Source organism: Epinephelus fuscoguttatus, linkage group LG19 (genome assembly GCF_011397635.1).
Source record: "Epinephelus fuscoguttatus linkage group LG19, E.fuscoguttatus.final_Chr_v1".
Classification (NCBI taxonomy): domain Eukaryota; kingdom Metazoa; phylum Chordata; class Actinopteri; order Perciformes; family Serranidae; genus Epinephelus; species Epinephelus fuscoguttatus.
In genome coordinates this window covers 33,919,613-33,933,890 of record NC_064770.1, presented here as the reverse complement: position 1 = coordinate 33,933,890, position 14,278 = coordinate 33,919,613, and the positions used below count along the sequence as shown (strand labels likewise).

The 14,278-nt window shown below is 42.4% G+C and overlaps 1 protein-coding gene across 2 annotated transcripts; it reads right to left on the bottom strand.

Annotated features, from left to right (window-relative positions):
• Nucleotides 1-773: 773 nt before the first annotated feature.
• rangap1a (RAN GTPase activating protein 1a) lies at nucleotides 774-13,820 on the bottom strand. 2 transcript variants are annotated; one of them, XM_049562119.1, is made up of 16 exons: nucleotides 13,720-13,820; nucleotides 11,946-12,065; nucleotides 11,666-11,793; nucleotides 10,944-11,003; nucleotides 10,594-10,773; nucleotides 8,753-8,887; nucleotides 8,319-8,477; nucleotides 7,861-7,974; nucleotides 7,643-7,742; nucleotides 7,356-7,440; nucleotides 6,180-6,321; nucleotides 5,027-5,143; nucleotides 3,264-3,369; nucleotides 3,056-3,144; nucleotides 2,757-2,921; nucleotides 774-1,570 (listed from the first exon to the last, which is right to left on the bottom strand). In XM_049562119.1, the coding sequence occupies exons 2-15, from the start codon at nucleotides 12,055-12,057 to the stop codon at nucleotides 2,796-2,798; spliced, it is 1,653 nt and encodes a 550-aa protein (XP_049418076.1). In that variant the 5' UTR covers nucleotides 12,058-12,065; nucleotides 13,720-13,820; the 3' UTR covers nucleotides 774-1,570; nucleotides 2,757-2,795. The 2 variants fall into 2 exon arrangements, with proteins under 2 accessions (XP_049418076.1, XP_049418075.1); XM_049562118.1 differs by having other exon boundaries at nucleotides 2,800-2,921.
• Nucleotides 13,821-14,278: the final 458 nt, after the last annotated feature.

Sequence of the window (14,278 nt, the reverse complement as noted above, 5' to 3'; positions counted from 1 at the left end):
ACAGAAACAAAATAAACCTCGCAAAACTCATCTTGGTTCCTCTGTTCACTGTCCCAACACTCACCTGCTCTGGTTTGGTTGTAATAAACTCTTAATTCACCCATTTAGATGTGCTGCCTTTATACACACTTAAATTAATGTTTATATAAATGGAGTCTGGAGGTTTTGTTGATGGCAATTTCAGGGCTGTTTCTGATTAAACAAAAAGCATTTTCTCTGAAGATTTGTTCCATAATGCTGTCAGTGGCAAAACATGCCTCGAGTGGTTACACTGCAGGTCGTTTCGTAGCTGCCGGCTGCAGCGCTCTCGCTCAATACTGGACCAATTTAAAAAAAAAAAAGTCGCTCTTATGAGTGATTTAGAGACATAACATGAGAAAACAGGATCCATTTAATAAGCAGGGATAAAAACTGATCTATTTTTGTTGCAATAAAACCTCAAACGAGCTGTTTTAATGCTTGATTTCCATGTACTCGTATGTTCTTGTGATTACTGCTTTAAAGAATATCTTTATTTCTTTTTGTTCTTAAGATATTTTTTTGGGGCATTTTTGCCTTTACAGATAGGATAGTTAAGCGTGAAGGGGGAGAGAGAGGGGGGTAATGACATGCAGCAAAGGGCCACAGGCTGGAGTCGAGCCCGGGCCGCTGTGGCAACAGCCTTGTATATGGGGTGCCTGCTTTATCCACTAAGCCACCAACGCCCCAGGAATATCTTTATTTCTTGAATAAAGATTCTACGCAGTTAATAGGCAAAGACTTTGAAACGCATCCAACACTCAAACCAGCTTTATTTCCGCGTCACAAAATCCAGAAACTCTGCACCATGTGCCTCACTAAAGGCAAAAAATACATAAAGATATATTTCATCCCTTTTGATTGTTCTATGGTACTTTATAGTCTTCTTTTGATAATATTTATCGGTCAATATATATGTTTAATCACACCGCTGTTTGACCATAATATTGAATTCAATAAACATTTAATATAAAACAACAGCATAGTAAAAGTTAGATATGAAATAGAGAATGTACACAAGCTAAAGTTTCAAGCCAGGGTTGATTGTAGTTCTCACCATAGTGTGATCTGTGCTTCACTAACCAGCAGACAACACACAGACCTTAGTTAATGTGAGGAGTGGGGCCTTTTCTTATTCATCAGAACACAAAGAGCATTAAGACCAAGTTGTCAGTGCCGTCCTGTGGTTGTGTGAGTGCACACAAAGCACTTCAGTTAGTCCACACTGTAAGAGCATACTCCAAAACACCAAGCATTCAAGTCCAGTCCAGAGGAAGAGGTTTGATGCTGAACTTGTGAAGGACAGCAGTGACACAGTGAGTGTGTCTAAGTGGAGTCTGTTCTTCTCAAGTGCTGCTCTGCTTTATTTGCTTCAGGTTTGGGTTCATGTGTGCTAGTTTCCAAAAGGTCCATCAGTGATCAGTCAGAGCTCAGTCTGTGTGTGTATGTGTGTGTGTGTGTCCACAGTCCTCAGCCCTCAGACCTGACCCTCAGCAGTGTTGACTGGAGGCTGTTTCTGGCGGTGCCACATGACTCCAGAGCCTTGTTGTTTCTGTGGAAGATAACACACACGATTAGAGGTTCATTTTACACACACATCTTCTTATCATGAGGGCTACTTTTCTGTGTTTCCCTGTGGTTTTGCTGTTTACGGTCAATATAAATAAAATAAACAGACAATATAAACACATGTAGGTAATAACACACAAAAGAAGTCCCCACATGTTTAATGGATTGTTCGTCCCCCTTGTGCCCTATGCTGTGGTTGAGTGGGAGAGATGGAGCGATGGTGGCTGCAGACAGGTGTTGGCAATCACCACAGAGGTAAAGGTTCACAGTGAAGAGGGAGCTGGGCCAGAAGGCAAAGCTTTTGATTTACTGGCCCATCTACGTCCCAGCCCTCACCTATGGTCATGAGCTCTGGGTAGTGACCGAAGAATGAGATCACAGATACAAGCAGCAGAAATGAGTTTCCTCCGTGGGGTGTCTGGGCTCAGCCTTAGAGATAGGGTGAGGAGCTCGGACAACCGAAGGGAGCTCTGAGTAGAGCTGCTGCTCCTTCGCGTCGAAAGGGGTCAGCTGAGGTGGTTCAAGATCTGATCAGGATGCCTACTGGGCACGTCCCACTGGTAAGAGGCCCCGGGGAAGACCCAGAACACGCTGGAGGGATTACATATCTCATCTGGCCTGGGAACACCTTGGGGTCCCTCAGGAGGAGCTGGAAAGCGTTGCTGGGGAGAGGGACGTCGGGGGTGCTTTGCTTGGCCTGCTGCCCCTGTGACTCAGCTTCGGATAAGCGGATATAAAAAGGATGGATGGATGGATGAGTGTTGCTCATGGCATGATGGAAAAAGTCGAAATTATTGAGCCTTCTACAGTAAAACAATACAAGTTTGTTTTCATGTAAACACATACAGAAGGTTGTTGTTCCGTTGTATTTCTGATAAGGCAGCTGCTCAGGGATTAACTGAAATCTCTCATAACTTTAACAATAAATGACCATAAAACCGTTGCTTTAATTCATGTCATATGGACAGACAGGTAATTGTTAGCCCGCTGGAACTGAGGGGTGAGGTAAACATAACTTTATTAACAAAAATAAAATAATAAACCCATTCAGAGAGAGAAATTAGTAACCACCAGAGTGCCCACGACCATTACTACGTGCACCAGGTGCAAAAACATTTCAGTGTGTGCTTGACTCCTTAAGACAGTTTAGTAATGGTGGTGTGTTGTACCTGAAAGCTGCCTGCTGATTGGCTCACTCAGTCACGCCCTTACCGGGACATGAAGGCCTCCAGCACAGCCACGCTCTCTTTGGGGAAGTAGTCCTGTCGAACAACGTGCTCCAAGGTGTGGAGGTGACCGGGAACCACCAGTACAGGCTTTACCTTGTCCTCACTCTGAGCAGCGAGGAGGACAGGACACAGAGATGGATGGTGAGGACGAGAGGACAGAAAAGTGTGTTAGAACAATGGAAAAGGAATCAACAGACACAAGAGAGTGACAAGGAAGAATGTGTGGAGATTAGACAGACCTTGAGAAGTCCGAGCAACACTAACAAAGATGATACAAAGCTGTAGCCTTGGAAGGAAGGAGTGGCAAAAGCTTTCTTCAGCAGAGTGTCTGTAAGGAAAACAAAATCCTAAATTAATTTGTGACACTCTGAGGTTTCCTCCTCATCAGTCATGCACTTCTGTCAGTGAGAACATGAACAACAACAATTTAATCAGCTGATGTCTCACCAACACTGTCCAACACTGCAGTCTTCACATCATTATTCTCCTCCTTGTAGACAGACGCAATCTTGAGGAAGGCTTCAGCTGTTTTTGTAGCATCTGACACGTCCACCTCAACACAGAGACAGGAAGAAACAGTTAATGATGTCCACCCTGCTTCATTCACATTGTGAAACTGTTTATTCACTTCAAGTAAACACACTGGAAAAAAAATCTTATGCCACATTTCAACTGCACGGTGCAGCTCAACTTGACTTGTCTCACTTTTGGTACCAGTTCTTTTTTATGTATTTAGTTTTCTACTGCAGATAGTTCCCCCTCAGTGTGGGTGGGAGTCTCTGATCACTGCATTAAAGTGCCATGAAATCATCTTCAGTGAACACTTGCTGAATCCTTTCATCTGCAACTGAACATTGGCACTTGTTAAGACTCTGCACTTGTATGCCGTAATGTGTGGCGCAGTTTTGTTGGCTGACATTTTTTAAAAATCTGGTCCGAGTGTTTAAAAATGTTTTTGGTCTATTGGCGGTATTTAAAAATGCCGAATTTGTCCAGGATGTCCCGTATTGCACTGGTGATAATTCTCTATGACCAGTAAGCGGTCTGCAGTGTTTTAACTTCACCTACTAGTATTGACTCAGCTTGCGTGACACCTCGGCCAAAGCTCAGTTTCCACCGAGCAATCCGGTACAGTTCAGTTCAGTTCGGCACGCTTTTTTCTGTTTCCACTGTGAAAAGTTGTGGATGGTACCAAGGGAACCGTTCCTTATCGTCCCCATGTTTGGTCCCCCCTCTGTTGGGGCACCTAGCACACAGATCTGGCACTAAAAGGTGGAGCTGTGAACACTGCAGTCTGATTGGTCAGTAGAGGCTGGTTTTGAGGCTCATGTAACCACTGTTCATACTGTGGAGAGTTTTATTAGTGAACTGTCACTATAAAATGAAAGGATGTTTTGCTGCCTCTCACAGCAGCTGGAGTCTGAGAAAAATAATTCACTGGGCCGACTGCTGGCGGCTTTTAAGGTGGAACATTAACTTGTCATGTTACTCAATGTATGAATTGACAACTCAAATCCATCAGCACACCTTAAATTTCGCTTTTTGTTGGTGTGCAGCCTCGTTCTGTGGATGTTAAACGAGGTGCAGACTAATAAAGGGGGAAATACAGTGAGTGCTGGACGGAGCAGTGAGTGACAACAACCCTGCCCACATGAAAGAGTACTGTTTGCAGTGGAAACGCTTAACGGACCTACTGTCTAGCACAATGTCTGAAGGGTTGCTTTTGGTTCCCAAGGTACCATACCGAAAGTGTGGTGGAAACAGGACTTAAGATGGTACCAAAAAAGTACCAGGTGCTAGGTACTATCTACATCTATTACTAATGCACAAACCGTTTGATTTAAAGAAAGCAGTGTCGTACCATGCAGTGGATATGCAGCATTAAATTCCGAGCTCAAATGTCCTTAAAAGTCTAGTGTGCAGGATTTAGTGCCATCTAGCAGTGGAGTTACAGAACTGAAACTTCTCGTGTTCAAGTGTGTAGGAGAACTACTGCTACACAACAATTCTTAGTTTCAAGTTATTTTACACTAATAAAAGCATAGTTGTGAATATTATACTACATTTATGCCAATAAATCCCCCTAAATTCTACACTCTGGACCTTTATAGGTAACCACAATGACGTTCCTTTTAGGCTTTAGTGCCTCCCATTAACAGACAGATGCAGTTCTGTGGGTGGAAACTACATGACATCTTCCCTGTGTTTACCTGCTGCTCAATCAGCATCGCTCTCTTAGTTCCCAATTTTAGCAGTTTGTCTGGGGATGGGAAGCTGAGGAACGAGGAGACGTCTGGGGGCCGGGGTGCTGATGTGGGGGTCGACAGCTATGAGGGAAAAAGAGGAAAGTCAACTATACAACAATATCAAAGACACATGAACAAAAAACACCAGATTGGACTTTGTGTCATCTATGTAACGCAGACTGACGTGGTTAAATAGTAACAAATGCTCTTAGTTCATGATAGAGTGAAAACAATTATACAGTAAGATCTTTCCATTTCAAATTCATTGTTTTGCCTCTTTTCAGTCCAGAATCTTAATCTGGGAGAGTAGCAGTAGCATCCCCTAGTGTCAGAACACAAAGATTTGTCTGTGAAGTATTCATCATTATTTCACTTTGTTTGGTCTTTAGAAATTCTCACCAGATATTTGTTGCAGCTATTTGTTAGGTCAAAATTTAAACTTCACTCAACTCATGTACGCACAGGTAATTAATGTTTTATTTTTTGTGTTAAAGGGGCTGTATGTAAGAATGTGGCCAAAACGGTTACTGCACTCAAATTCAAAATACTGCTGCGAGTCGTGTCCGCCCCCCCCCCCCTACAGATTCGAGGTTGCTGAACAGCGGCACGCTAGAGACTTATTTGTTTACCCACGGGTGGCCGCTGTGGCAGGGCTGCGTCGCTGCTCTTCGGTTTTCCAGCGGACCGTTAGAGCAAGTCCGGTTTCTCTGCTGTTAACGCTGCTGCCGGGATACAGCTGAGGATGAGCCGGCTGCTAATACTATGTACCGGGACACTGCTAATGCTGCTTGCCGTGCTGCTGTAGCTCAGTCGTAACTTTAACTGATGCTGAGACTCTACTGACTGCGTGACTGGTAGACGGCGGTGGGTGGCGCAACAGGCCAAAACACAAATTCAAAACATAAACATGATTTGCGGACCGTAAAAATGTTTTTTAAATGCGAATATTCTGGCCGAACTATTATTGTCGGTGAGATCAGTATGTTATATGAACATTATTCCTTAGTCTTTGTGACATATTAGGAGGATTTTATGACTATTTGCTTTAGATTTCTTACATATAGCTCCTTTAACTTTTTCTTTGACGTCTCACATCACGATCACACCTTTACCTTACCTTGATGCCATTGCTTTCCTCTTCCTCCTCTTCTTCCTCTTCCTCCTCTATTTCCTCCTCATCCACATCCTCGTCATCTTCATCTTCTTCCTCGTCCTCATCTTCGTCCTCGTCATCATCCTCCGGCTCACCCTCATCGTCACTGAGGCAAATTATAAACACAGCTCATTAGTGAGGATTTTGGGATGAGATGCATTTTTCCGAATGACTGTTATTTGATAAAATCATGTGTAAAGTCATTGTGGAGCAGACTGTGTCCGTTTTTCAGGTACAGATGTGACGCATACTGTCTAAAACATCATCCTATAGCCACCAGGGAAACCTCTCTGTATTTCACAGCACACTGGAGTTTTCATGTCTGTGGTGACTTTTCTAGCTGCAGCTAGTCCGGCAGAAAACTCTAACAAGTGTCCAAGAAAAGTTTCTAGTGTGGATGCTCCAGAAAAAAAGAAACTCTGCTATCAGAGGAAGTAAAAAGAAAGTGCTCCTGGGGGCGAGGGAGATGGGTACATGTCTCAAGCACCTGTCAACAGTGTAAATACTCTCACTACCAGAGGGGGGAGACAAAAGTCCTGCACTCCAGCTTTAATCTAAAGATAACTGTTTTCTACACTAGATGCAAGGCAAAACTGGATTGTTCACGATTAAATATCTTTTCTTGATTCTCTTCAGTTGGTTTTATGAAGCAGGCATACATCGATCCAGGTTTTGATGGTAACAAATTTCTGAGATCAAGCCTAAAGCTTTACAGGTTTAAGGTCAGGGTATTTGGAATCAACTCAAATCAATATCCTCTTTAGGTGTTTGATTTTTTTCCTCTGGCCTTCAGTCTTAATTACTGACTGAAGTAAAAAGTAATCTTCTATCTGTCAACAGCTCATGTCTTGCTGTGGTGTTATCTTGGATCTTATAAAGCCCAATATGTTTTACAAAACATAACTCAAAAACTGAGAGGGTGACATGACGGTCATTCCACCGAAAGAGGGTTTTCAATATGGAGTTCATACACCTTTGCTTTGGTTTCGTCTCACTGTCCAAACATGAACAGATCAGGTGAACTGGAGACTCTAAATTGCTCCCTAGTGCATGCTGGGTTAAGTTCGAGGCCCCTGTGACCCACAACAGCATAGACGGGTACAGAGAAGGACATGTGGAGCTAAAGTATGACGTGATTACCTGAGTGATCCTAAAAGATCTCCAATGTTCATGCTTTCCATGGTGTCTTTCAGAGCTTTGCAGCCGTCCTCTCCGAGACAGTTTCCTGAAAACCACAGAGATCATTTTATACAGCGTAGTCAAAAAACTAAAACTTAATTTCTAAATAACGATTCAAAGATGAAAGTCATCTACTGTTTTAAAACCACAATCAGGAAAAATTTAAAGTAGATTTTTTGTACTTTTAAAAAGGATTAACAGCGTAAGATACTAATGTGATGAGCAGAGTTTCTCTTTGCAGGTTTTACCATTTAGGTCCAGCTTCTCCAGCCGGTCCTTGTCCTTTACTGCTTGTGCCACAGCCAGAGCGGCTTCCTCCGTAATCTCGCCAAATGACAGATTGAGCTCCTGTTACACAAAACAAAATATTTTCAGATCCATGTTGTCCTCACACACAAACACCTGTGACATGTAAATCCAATAAATTATTATTCTGAGAGGTGGTGACAGTGTATAACTCGCTCACCTTGAGGATTGGGAGTCCCTCTGATACAGTCTCTGCAATAGCTATGGCTCCAGCCGGCCGCACCAAACAGTCTCCAAAGTTTATCACCTGGATGCTGCGTAGGTGTTTCAGGGCCTGTGAAGGACACACATTATTTACTACAGCTTCAACTGACCCTTCGCTATGTCCTGCCCTCGTACGCAGACTGGCCAATCATAACATAGCATTGGGCTGGCTGTGCTCCATTGACTCTAATGCAGTCGTTTCAGATTTCCTTCATTTTCAGGCTGGTTTTGTGGATTTGGAGCTAAATGTTGTGCCTGTATTAATGATACTCGTTACCTGGAGAGGTTGGAAAAAGATCTACGTTTCTTCCCTGTTCCAAAACCAAAATCAAACCCTGAAAAGTGTAGGGTTAGCTAGCTAGCTACTGAAGATATAACCTACTGAATGTATATTAATGTCTGACGTCTCTGTACCTGAGCCATGGCGATAGCCCCCTTCTCAGTGAAGGTGTTGTCGTTGAGGTTGAGGATGCGGAGGCCTGCGTTGTGCTGCATGGCCGTGGCCAGAGCTGTCACACCAGGGTGATTGATGCCATTCTGGGGCATGTGAACCTCCTCCAGGCTGCCCATCAACTGGGAACACAAAATGTAAGCGGAAGATTAGTCGACCTACACATCAGTTCATCTACAATAACAGATTGAACAAGTGTGATTAAGCAGTTAAATGACAATATGAGCTGTACTGATATAAACTGGTGTGAGATCAGAGTTTTAAATGAGTCATACAAGGTGCTCCAGGGAGACAAGCGGTGCTAAAATCACAATGGTGGTAAGGTGATGCAGTATGACAATGTGGCATCATCAGAGTAGACTTTGTGTTCAAGCTCCAGGAGCAGTGAGTCCTGTACCTGGAAGGCCTGAGCGAGGGCAGTGGCTCCATCGTTCTCCAGGCGGTTCCTCCCTGCAACAAACACCTTCAGGCCGAGAGGGGCGCCCTCTGCACTGGATTTTTTGTGGCACTGGCTCAATGAAGCAGCCAAGATCTGAGGAGAAACACAGATGTGAATTTTTACAATCATTTTTGTTTCAGGAAATTCTCTTTAAATTCCACATAATATCAATTCACCAAAAACTTTCAAAACATCTCTCTGCTCTGATACCCAGGACTTTGATCAAATTAGTACACTGGTGAATTTAGATTCTCCCTCATGACATTACATTTTCCTTGGTAAATCCTCCATTATTACAACCACAGTAATATCCGTGGGAACCTGGAGTGATATCATTTTAAAAAAATATGACAATTTAACATACATACGTTCCTGAGAAGTCAAACTGGAGGTGAGAATTTGCAAACTGTGTTAACAAACATTATCCAATGTGATGGCCAGAGGTTTAACAGCAGCTGACATTTTGACAGCATTCATCTCTTTGCCTTTAACTGACTGCTGTACTTCAGTGCTTAGACTTAAACTGAAACTTATGCAGTTAGACTGGCAATCATTAGCCAGATGAATCTGTAAACTAATGCTTTATTTGCTCTGGCAGGTGAGTCTGGTCCCCACGCAGGGCGGGTTTAGTTTGATGGAATGACTGGGAACTTGCACAGCCTTTGCTCTTTGTGTAAAAAAAAATAACAGATGATGTCATTTTTGGCTCGTGGACCGTTGTGCCGGGAATACTACAGTGAGCATAACCCATCTTAGTAAAAAGAAGCCAGTCACAAACAGCCAAGATGGCTGCAGCTGATGTGGAACTTTCTGTGTGACTAATATTTTCAAATTCTGATGGCAAAAATGGAAACACTTGGTCACAGACATATTGATGCTGCACCATGACAGCTCCTCTCCGCACTCTGTGCACGGTCCAGTAGGCACAGCTGCAGCTGGAGCAGCCATGTGAGCCGCCCACCATACTTAGACATAGTCAACATTCAGGCCCCTTGGTCTGGAAGTGGAAACCCTGAAGAAAATCTTAGGTAAGCGTTTAGCAAGCTATAAAGTGATTTAAAGAGAGGCGGTGAAGGTGAGGGTAAAGGTTACATCTCGTTACCTATCATATGGATTATAGCTGCGTTTGGCCTGTGTTTACAGGTGTGAGAAAGAATAGTATCAGTAACATTGTTAACACTGTGCTACATTACAGAGAAATACAAACCGTACTAATGTTCCTTCATTAATATAGGCCTATATTTTATCTCCAAGTGCACGTCACACACTGAGCGAGCCGCCTGTTAATGACGCTGTGGGCTAATGGGCATGTAGCTACTTCCATGTTTCAGATGATACGTCATGTTTGTAGTCGACCAATGAAGATGAGTTTACATATCACCTTGGGTTCGTCCTTCACCTTCTCAAAATGATCCCACACTTTGGATTTCCTGCCCGACATGTTATTAACTAGCCTGTGGAATAACCGCAGGTACCAGCCCTGGAAATTAACCTGACTCCTGTCTGACTGCTGAGCGTGGACACTTCCTGTGTCTGTCCTTTCAAATTAAATTCACACATGGTCCAGTCATAAAGGTTTTGAGTTATTTTAACGAGACGCAGCTCCTTACAGAGCTTCACAGGTTTTTTTTCTGCAACTACGCAGCCAATGAAATCTTGCCGACTAATGACCTTTCTGGTCGACTAACATTTGGTCAACTTTGAGGGGGCAGCCCTACACTGTACTGAGTGTATATTATCAAACAATGATACTACATAAAGGAAATGTTAAACTCAAGAAAGAGGTTCTCATGACTGACCTTCCCCCCTCCGATGCCCATGCCACAGTTGTTGAGCCGTAGCTCCTGCAGTGTGTAGCAGGCGGTGCTCTTGAGCAGCTTCTCGATGCCTTTCACCCCATCTGGTCCAAAGGCGTTGTCACTGAGGTCTAAAACAGTCAGCCTGGCGCCCGCCAGCATCAGAGCATCACCCAGTGAATTCTACAACACATGGAGGGAAACAGATAAAATCAAAGGCAGGATAAGTACAGGAGTGTCCCAAAGCCAAAGACAATATAGTTACAACTATGTCATCATTCAGGAGTAGAGCAGGACATGGAAAGAGGGCAATATTTCAACAAGTAAGCTCTAAGAAGAAAGAAGTGCCTTACCAGGGCAGGTGGGATTTCAGAGCGCAGACGACCTGTGAACATGTCACTCCAGTAACAGCGCTGAAAGAGAGACAGAAGATGCACAGTGTCAGACACAAAACAATCTTGAATAAAATCTATTGGAGCAACAAGGCAAAATCATGTTTCGATGTACTGTACCAGAGCTGCAGAGATAATTAGATTGAAAGAAACTTAACTGGCAACTATTTTGATAATCAAATAAACATTTAAGAGAGTTTGACGCTTTTCTTTGTCATACATGATAATAAACTGAACAGTTTGGGGTTTTTAGACGTTAGTTGGATGAAACATACTTTTTAAAGATTTCACTTTGGGCTCTGGGAAATAACACAGGGAATTTTTCACTATTTTCTGACACTAACAACAAAACAACTAATCGAGAGGGTAATTGGCAGATAAATCGATAATGAAAATAAGTGTTAGATGCATCTCTATACGGTACAGCATTATTTTATCATTAGAAATAAAACAAAAAACTACAAGACATAAGATCAAATGGAAAATAATCTGTCAGTATTTTTAATATTTAACTCGAATGTCCAAGCAAAAATGCCAAATGTCCTTGTTTCAGGATTTTTTTTTTTTTTAAAGGTTCATCAAGTAAAAATGCCAAACAGTTCCTAGTTGCAGTGTGACGAAGGTGATGAGGGCACGATTCATAATGAGAATGATGAAAAAGGTGGAGAGTAAACACTCCAAACCTTGAACTTGCTCTTTGTCTCCAGGGCCTTGGCGATGGCCTGTGCTGCCTCCACACCCACAGTGTTTCCCTCCAACCTCAGAGCCTGTAAGTCCTCAAAGTCCTGGATTTCCTTAACCATCTCCGCCACTGCAGAGGGGCAACAGGTTAAGAAAGAGGGATGGGAGTGTTGGGATGTTTATAATGACAAATCGTTACAACCCAGACTTAAGTGTGTTAAATTGATCAAGCCTCACTGGCTTATAGTCAGGGTTTCCGGGACACTGACGTCTGACACTCACCTGATTTGGCGTCGTCCAGCTTTCTCCCCTGGCCTTTGTAGCTCAGCTCACCGTCCTCTACTCCAGTCTTGGCCAGAGAGTCGGCCAACTGCGCAACAATGTCTGTCGCCATCGAGACACCTGAGGGACAAACACACGATTCACTTTTAATCTGCCATCTGTCATAAGGCTGCTGGAGTATCAGTTCGTTACTGGCTGTGTTAATCTTATGCTCAGTCCAATTTTATAGATATATTTATCTTCAATTTGCAATTTATATCATCCATAGTATCCATCCTTATTATTCTTGCACAGTTTTTATTTTTTAAATACCTTACATTTGCAATACCTACACAGCTAACTAGGGATGAGACTAACAATTATTTTCATTGTCGATGATTTTCTTGATTAATCTTTGGACTTTAAAATGTCAGAAAGGGATGAAAAATGTTGATCAGCGTTGCTGAAAGCCCCAGATGATATCCTGGAATGTCTTGTTTTACCCACAACCCAAAGATATTCAGTTTACTTTGATAGAGGAGTAAAGAAACCACAAAATATTCACATGTAAATACTCAAAACAATCAATCAACTTATCAGTTAGTCGTTGCAGCTCTACTGTTAAACACCTTACATTTGCACCACCTCCTTTAGCTCACACTCTTTTATAGTTGCAGCTTTCTGTAGAAGTTCAGTTGGCTAGACTGTCCTTTCATTGTTGTGTTTTTGTTCTTGTGTTTCTAGTCTTTGTTACTGTGTGTACCTGTGTTTTGTATGTGTCATATTAGCTACTGGATGTCTATATTCCCCTCAGAACCAACCAAACAACCAGCCGTCCATGCATCCATCCATGCATCCATCCATGGAGTTCGGTAACAGAGTTGGTTTCCTCTCTGCCCCACAGGCTGCACTAATTACCAAATAAGCACCAGAACACTGACCACCTAATAGAATTATTTAAACTCCAAAACAGTGTGTGGACATTTGGCTTTAACTACCTTGTTTATTCCTGGAAAGCTGGGCCGACCTCTCCACTGAACAAGAACTGCTGAAAAAGCTGTTTTCACTGAGGGGAAATCCACCCTAAAATAATATTTACATCTGCTTCACGATATTACACTGCAGATCAGATTCAGTGTATACACTTGTAGTTGTCTCTTTGTACGCTGAACAGCACGCAGACAAAAATATTACATCTACAGTTATCTTAGATTAGGAACAAATCCCAGAGTTCCTGTGTATACACTAAACTAACAACTTCTATTTTTTGGTAAAGTCAACAACATTAGATGGGATTTTGATGAAGATAGTGACAAATTAAATTAAAATTCATGAGTATAGGTTTTCACGCTCTTTTAATACAGTCGGGTTTTGCACAATCAGACTTCTGGGGCTACACTCATCACAACTGAATGTTCTTTTGGGGTGGATTTTCCACGGTAAGCAACCGGCGGCTAGCATTAGCCGAGTGCTAACGACATGCTAACACCAAAACGGTTTACTGACAGTGGAGCTGCTATGACCGTTATTAACAACCGTCGATTCAGTAACATGTCACCTGCCTGCTGGACACTCAAAATACGTCGTCCGGTGGTTATAGAACTACAAAACAGAACATTTAGTAAGCTAGCTAGCCCAGGTTTGTAGGACAGAGCGTGGCTTTGACACGGCCTCTCCGGGCGGCCATCTGAAAACCGTTAACTCGACCCCTCCGGTCCCCGGTTTATGTTCGTTATTGCATAAACTCCAACTCATAACTTCGTCTACTGTCAATAGAAATTGATATCTCCATTACCTGAACACCGCTGTGCCGGTTGAATCCAGTCCAGTCATACACTCCCGCTCACTCCTGGCGTTTAAAACCAAATTCAGCACACTACACTACTTGACGGCCGCACATCTGGGAGACAAGGGAGTTGTAGTCCAATTGGACTACAACGGTCCTGGGTGCGTTCATGGTCACTACCACGTCCAGTCTGTGGGAAATACTGTCTGAAATGTTTGAGTTTGTGTTTCTAAAGTTAAATAAGTGAGTTAAAGATACAATATATTTAATCAATTGGATTTTTAAAAATACCATCAACGTTATGGGCAAATATCACATTTGTTCATGTAAAAAAACAACAACAATACAATAAATAAATACAAATAAACTTGGTTTAGAAATGAGTATGATGTAATATAATATAATATAATATAATATAATATAATATAATATAATCAATTAAACAATAAAACAATACAATTGTTGTGGCAATATCAGGCTTTGTCTCTGTTTTTATTTATGTATTTATAGGCATCCCTTGTTGTTTCTACCACTTTGTTGAATGCAGGTCTAAATATGTAAACGATGT

Coding starts and splice junctions, on each gene's coding strand:
- rangap1a (XM_049562118.1), bottom strand. CDS start 12,057: ATGGCGACAGACATTGTTGCGCAGTTGGCCGACTCTCTGGCCAAGACT. Junction 11,004..11,665: donor AGACAAAGAGCAAGTTCAAG/GTTTGGAGTGTT, acceptor TCTCTCTTTCAG/CGCTGTTACTGGAGTGACAT. Junction 5,144..6,179: donor AGGAAAGCAATGGCATCAAG/GTAAGGTAAAGG, acceptor TTTCCCTCATAG/CTGTCGACCCCCACATCAGC.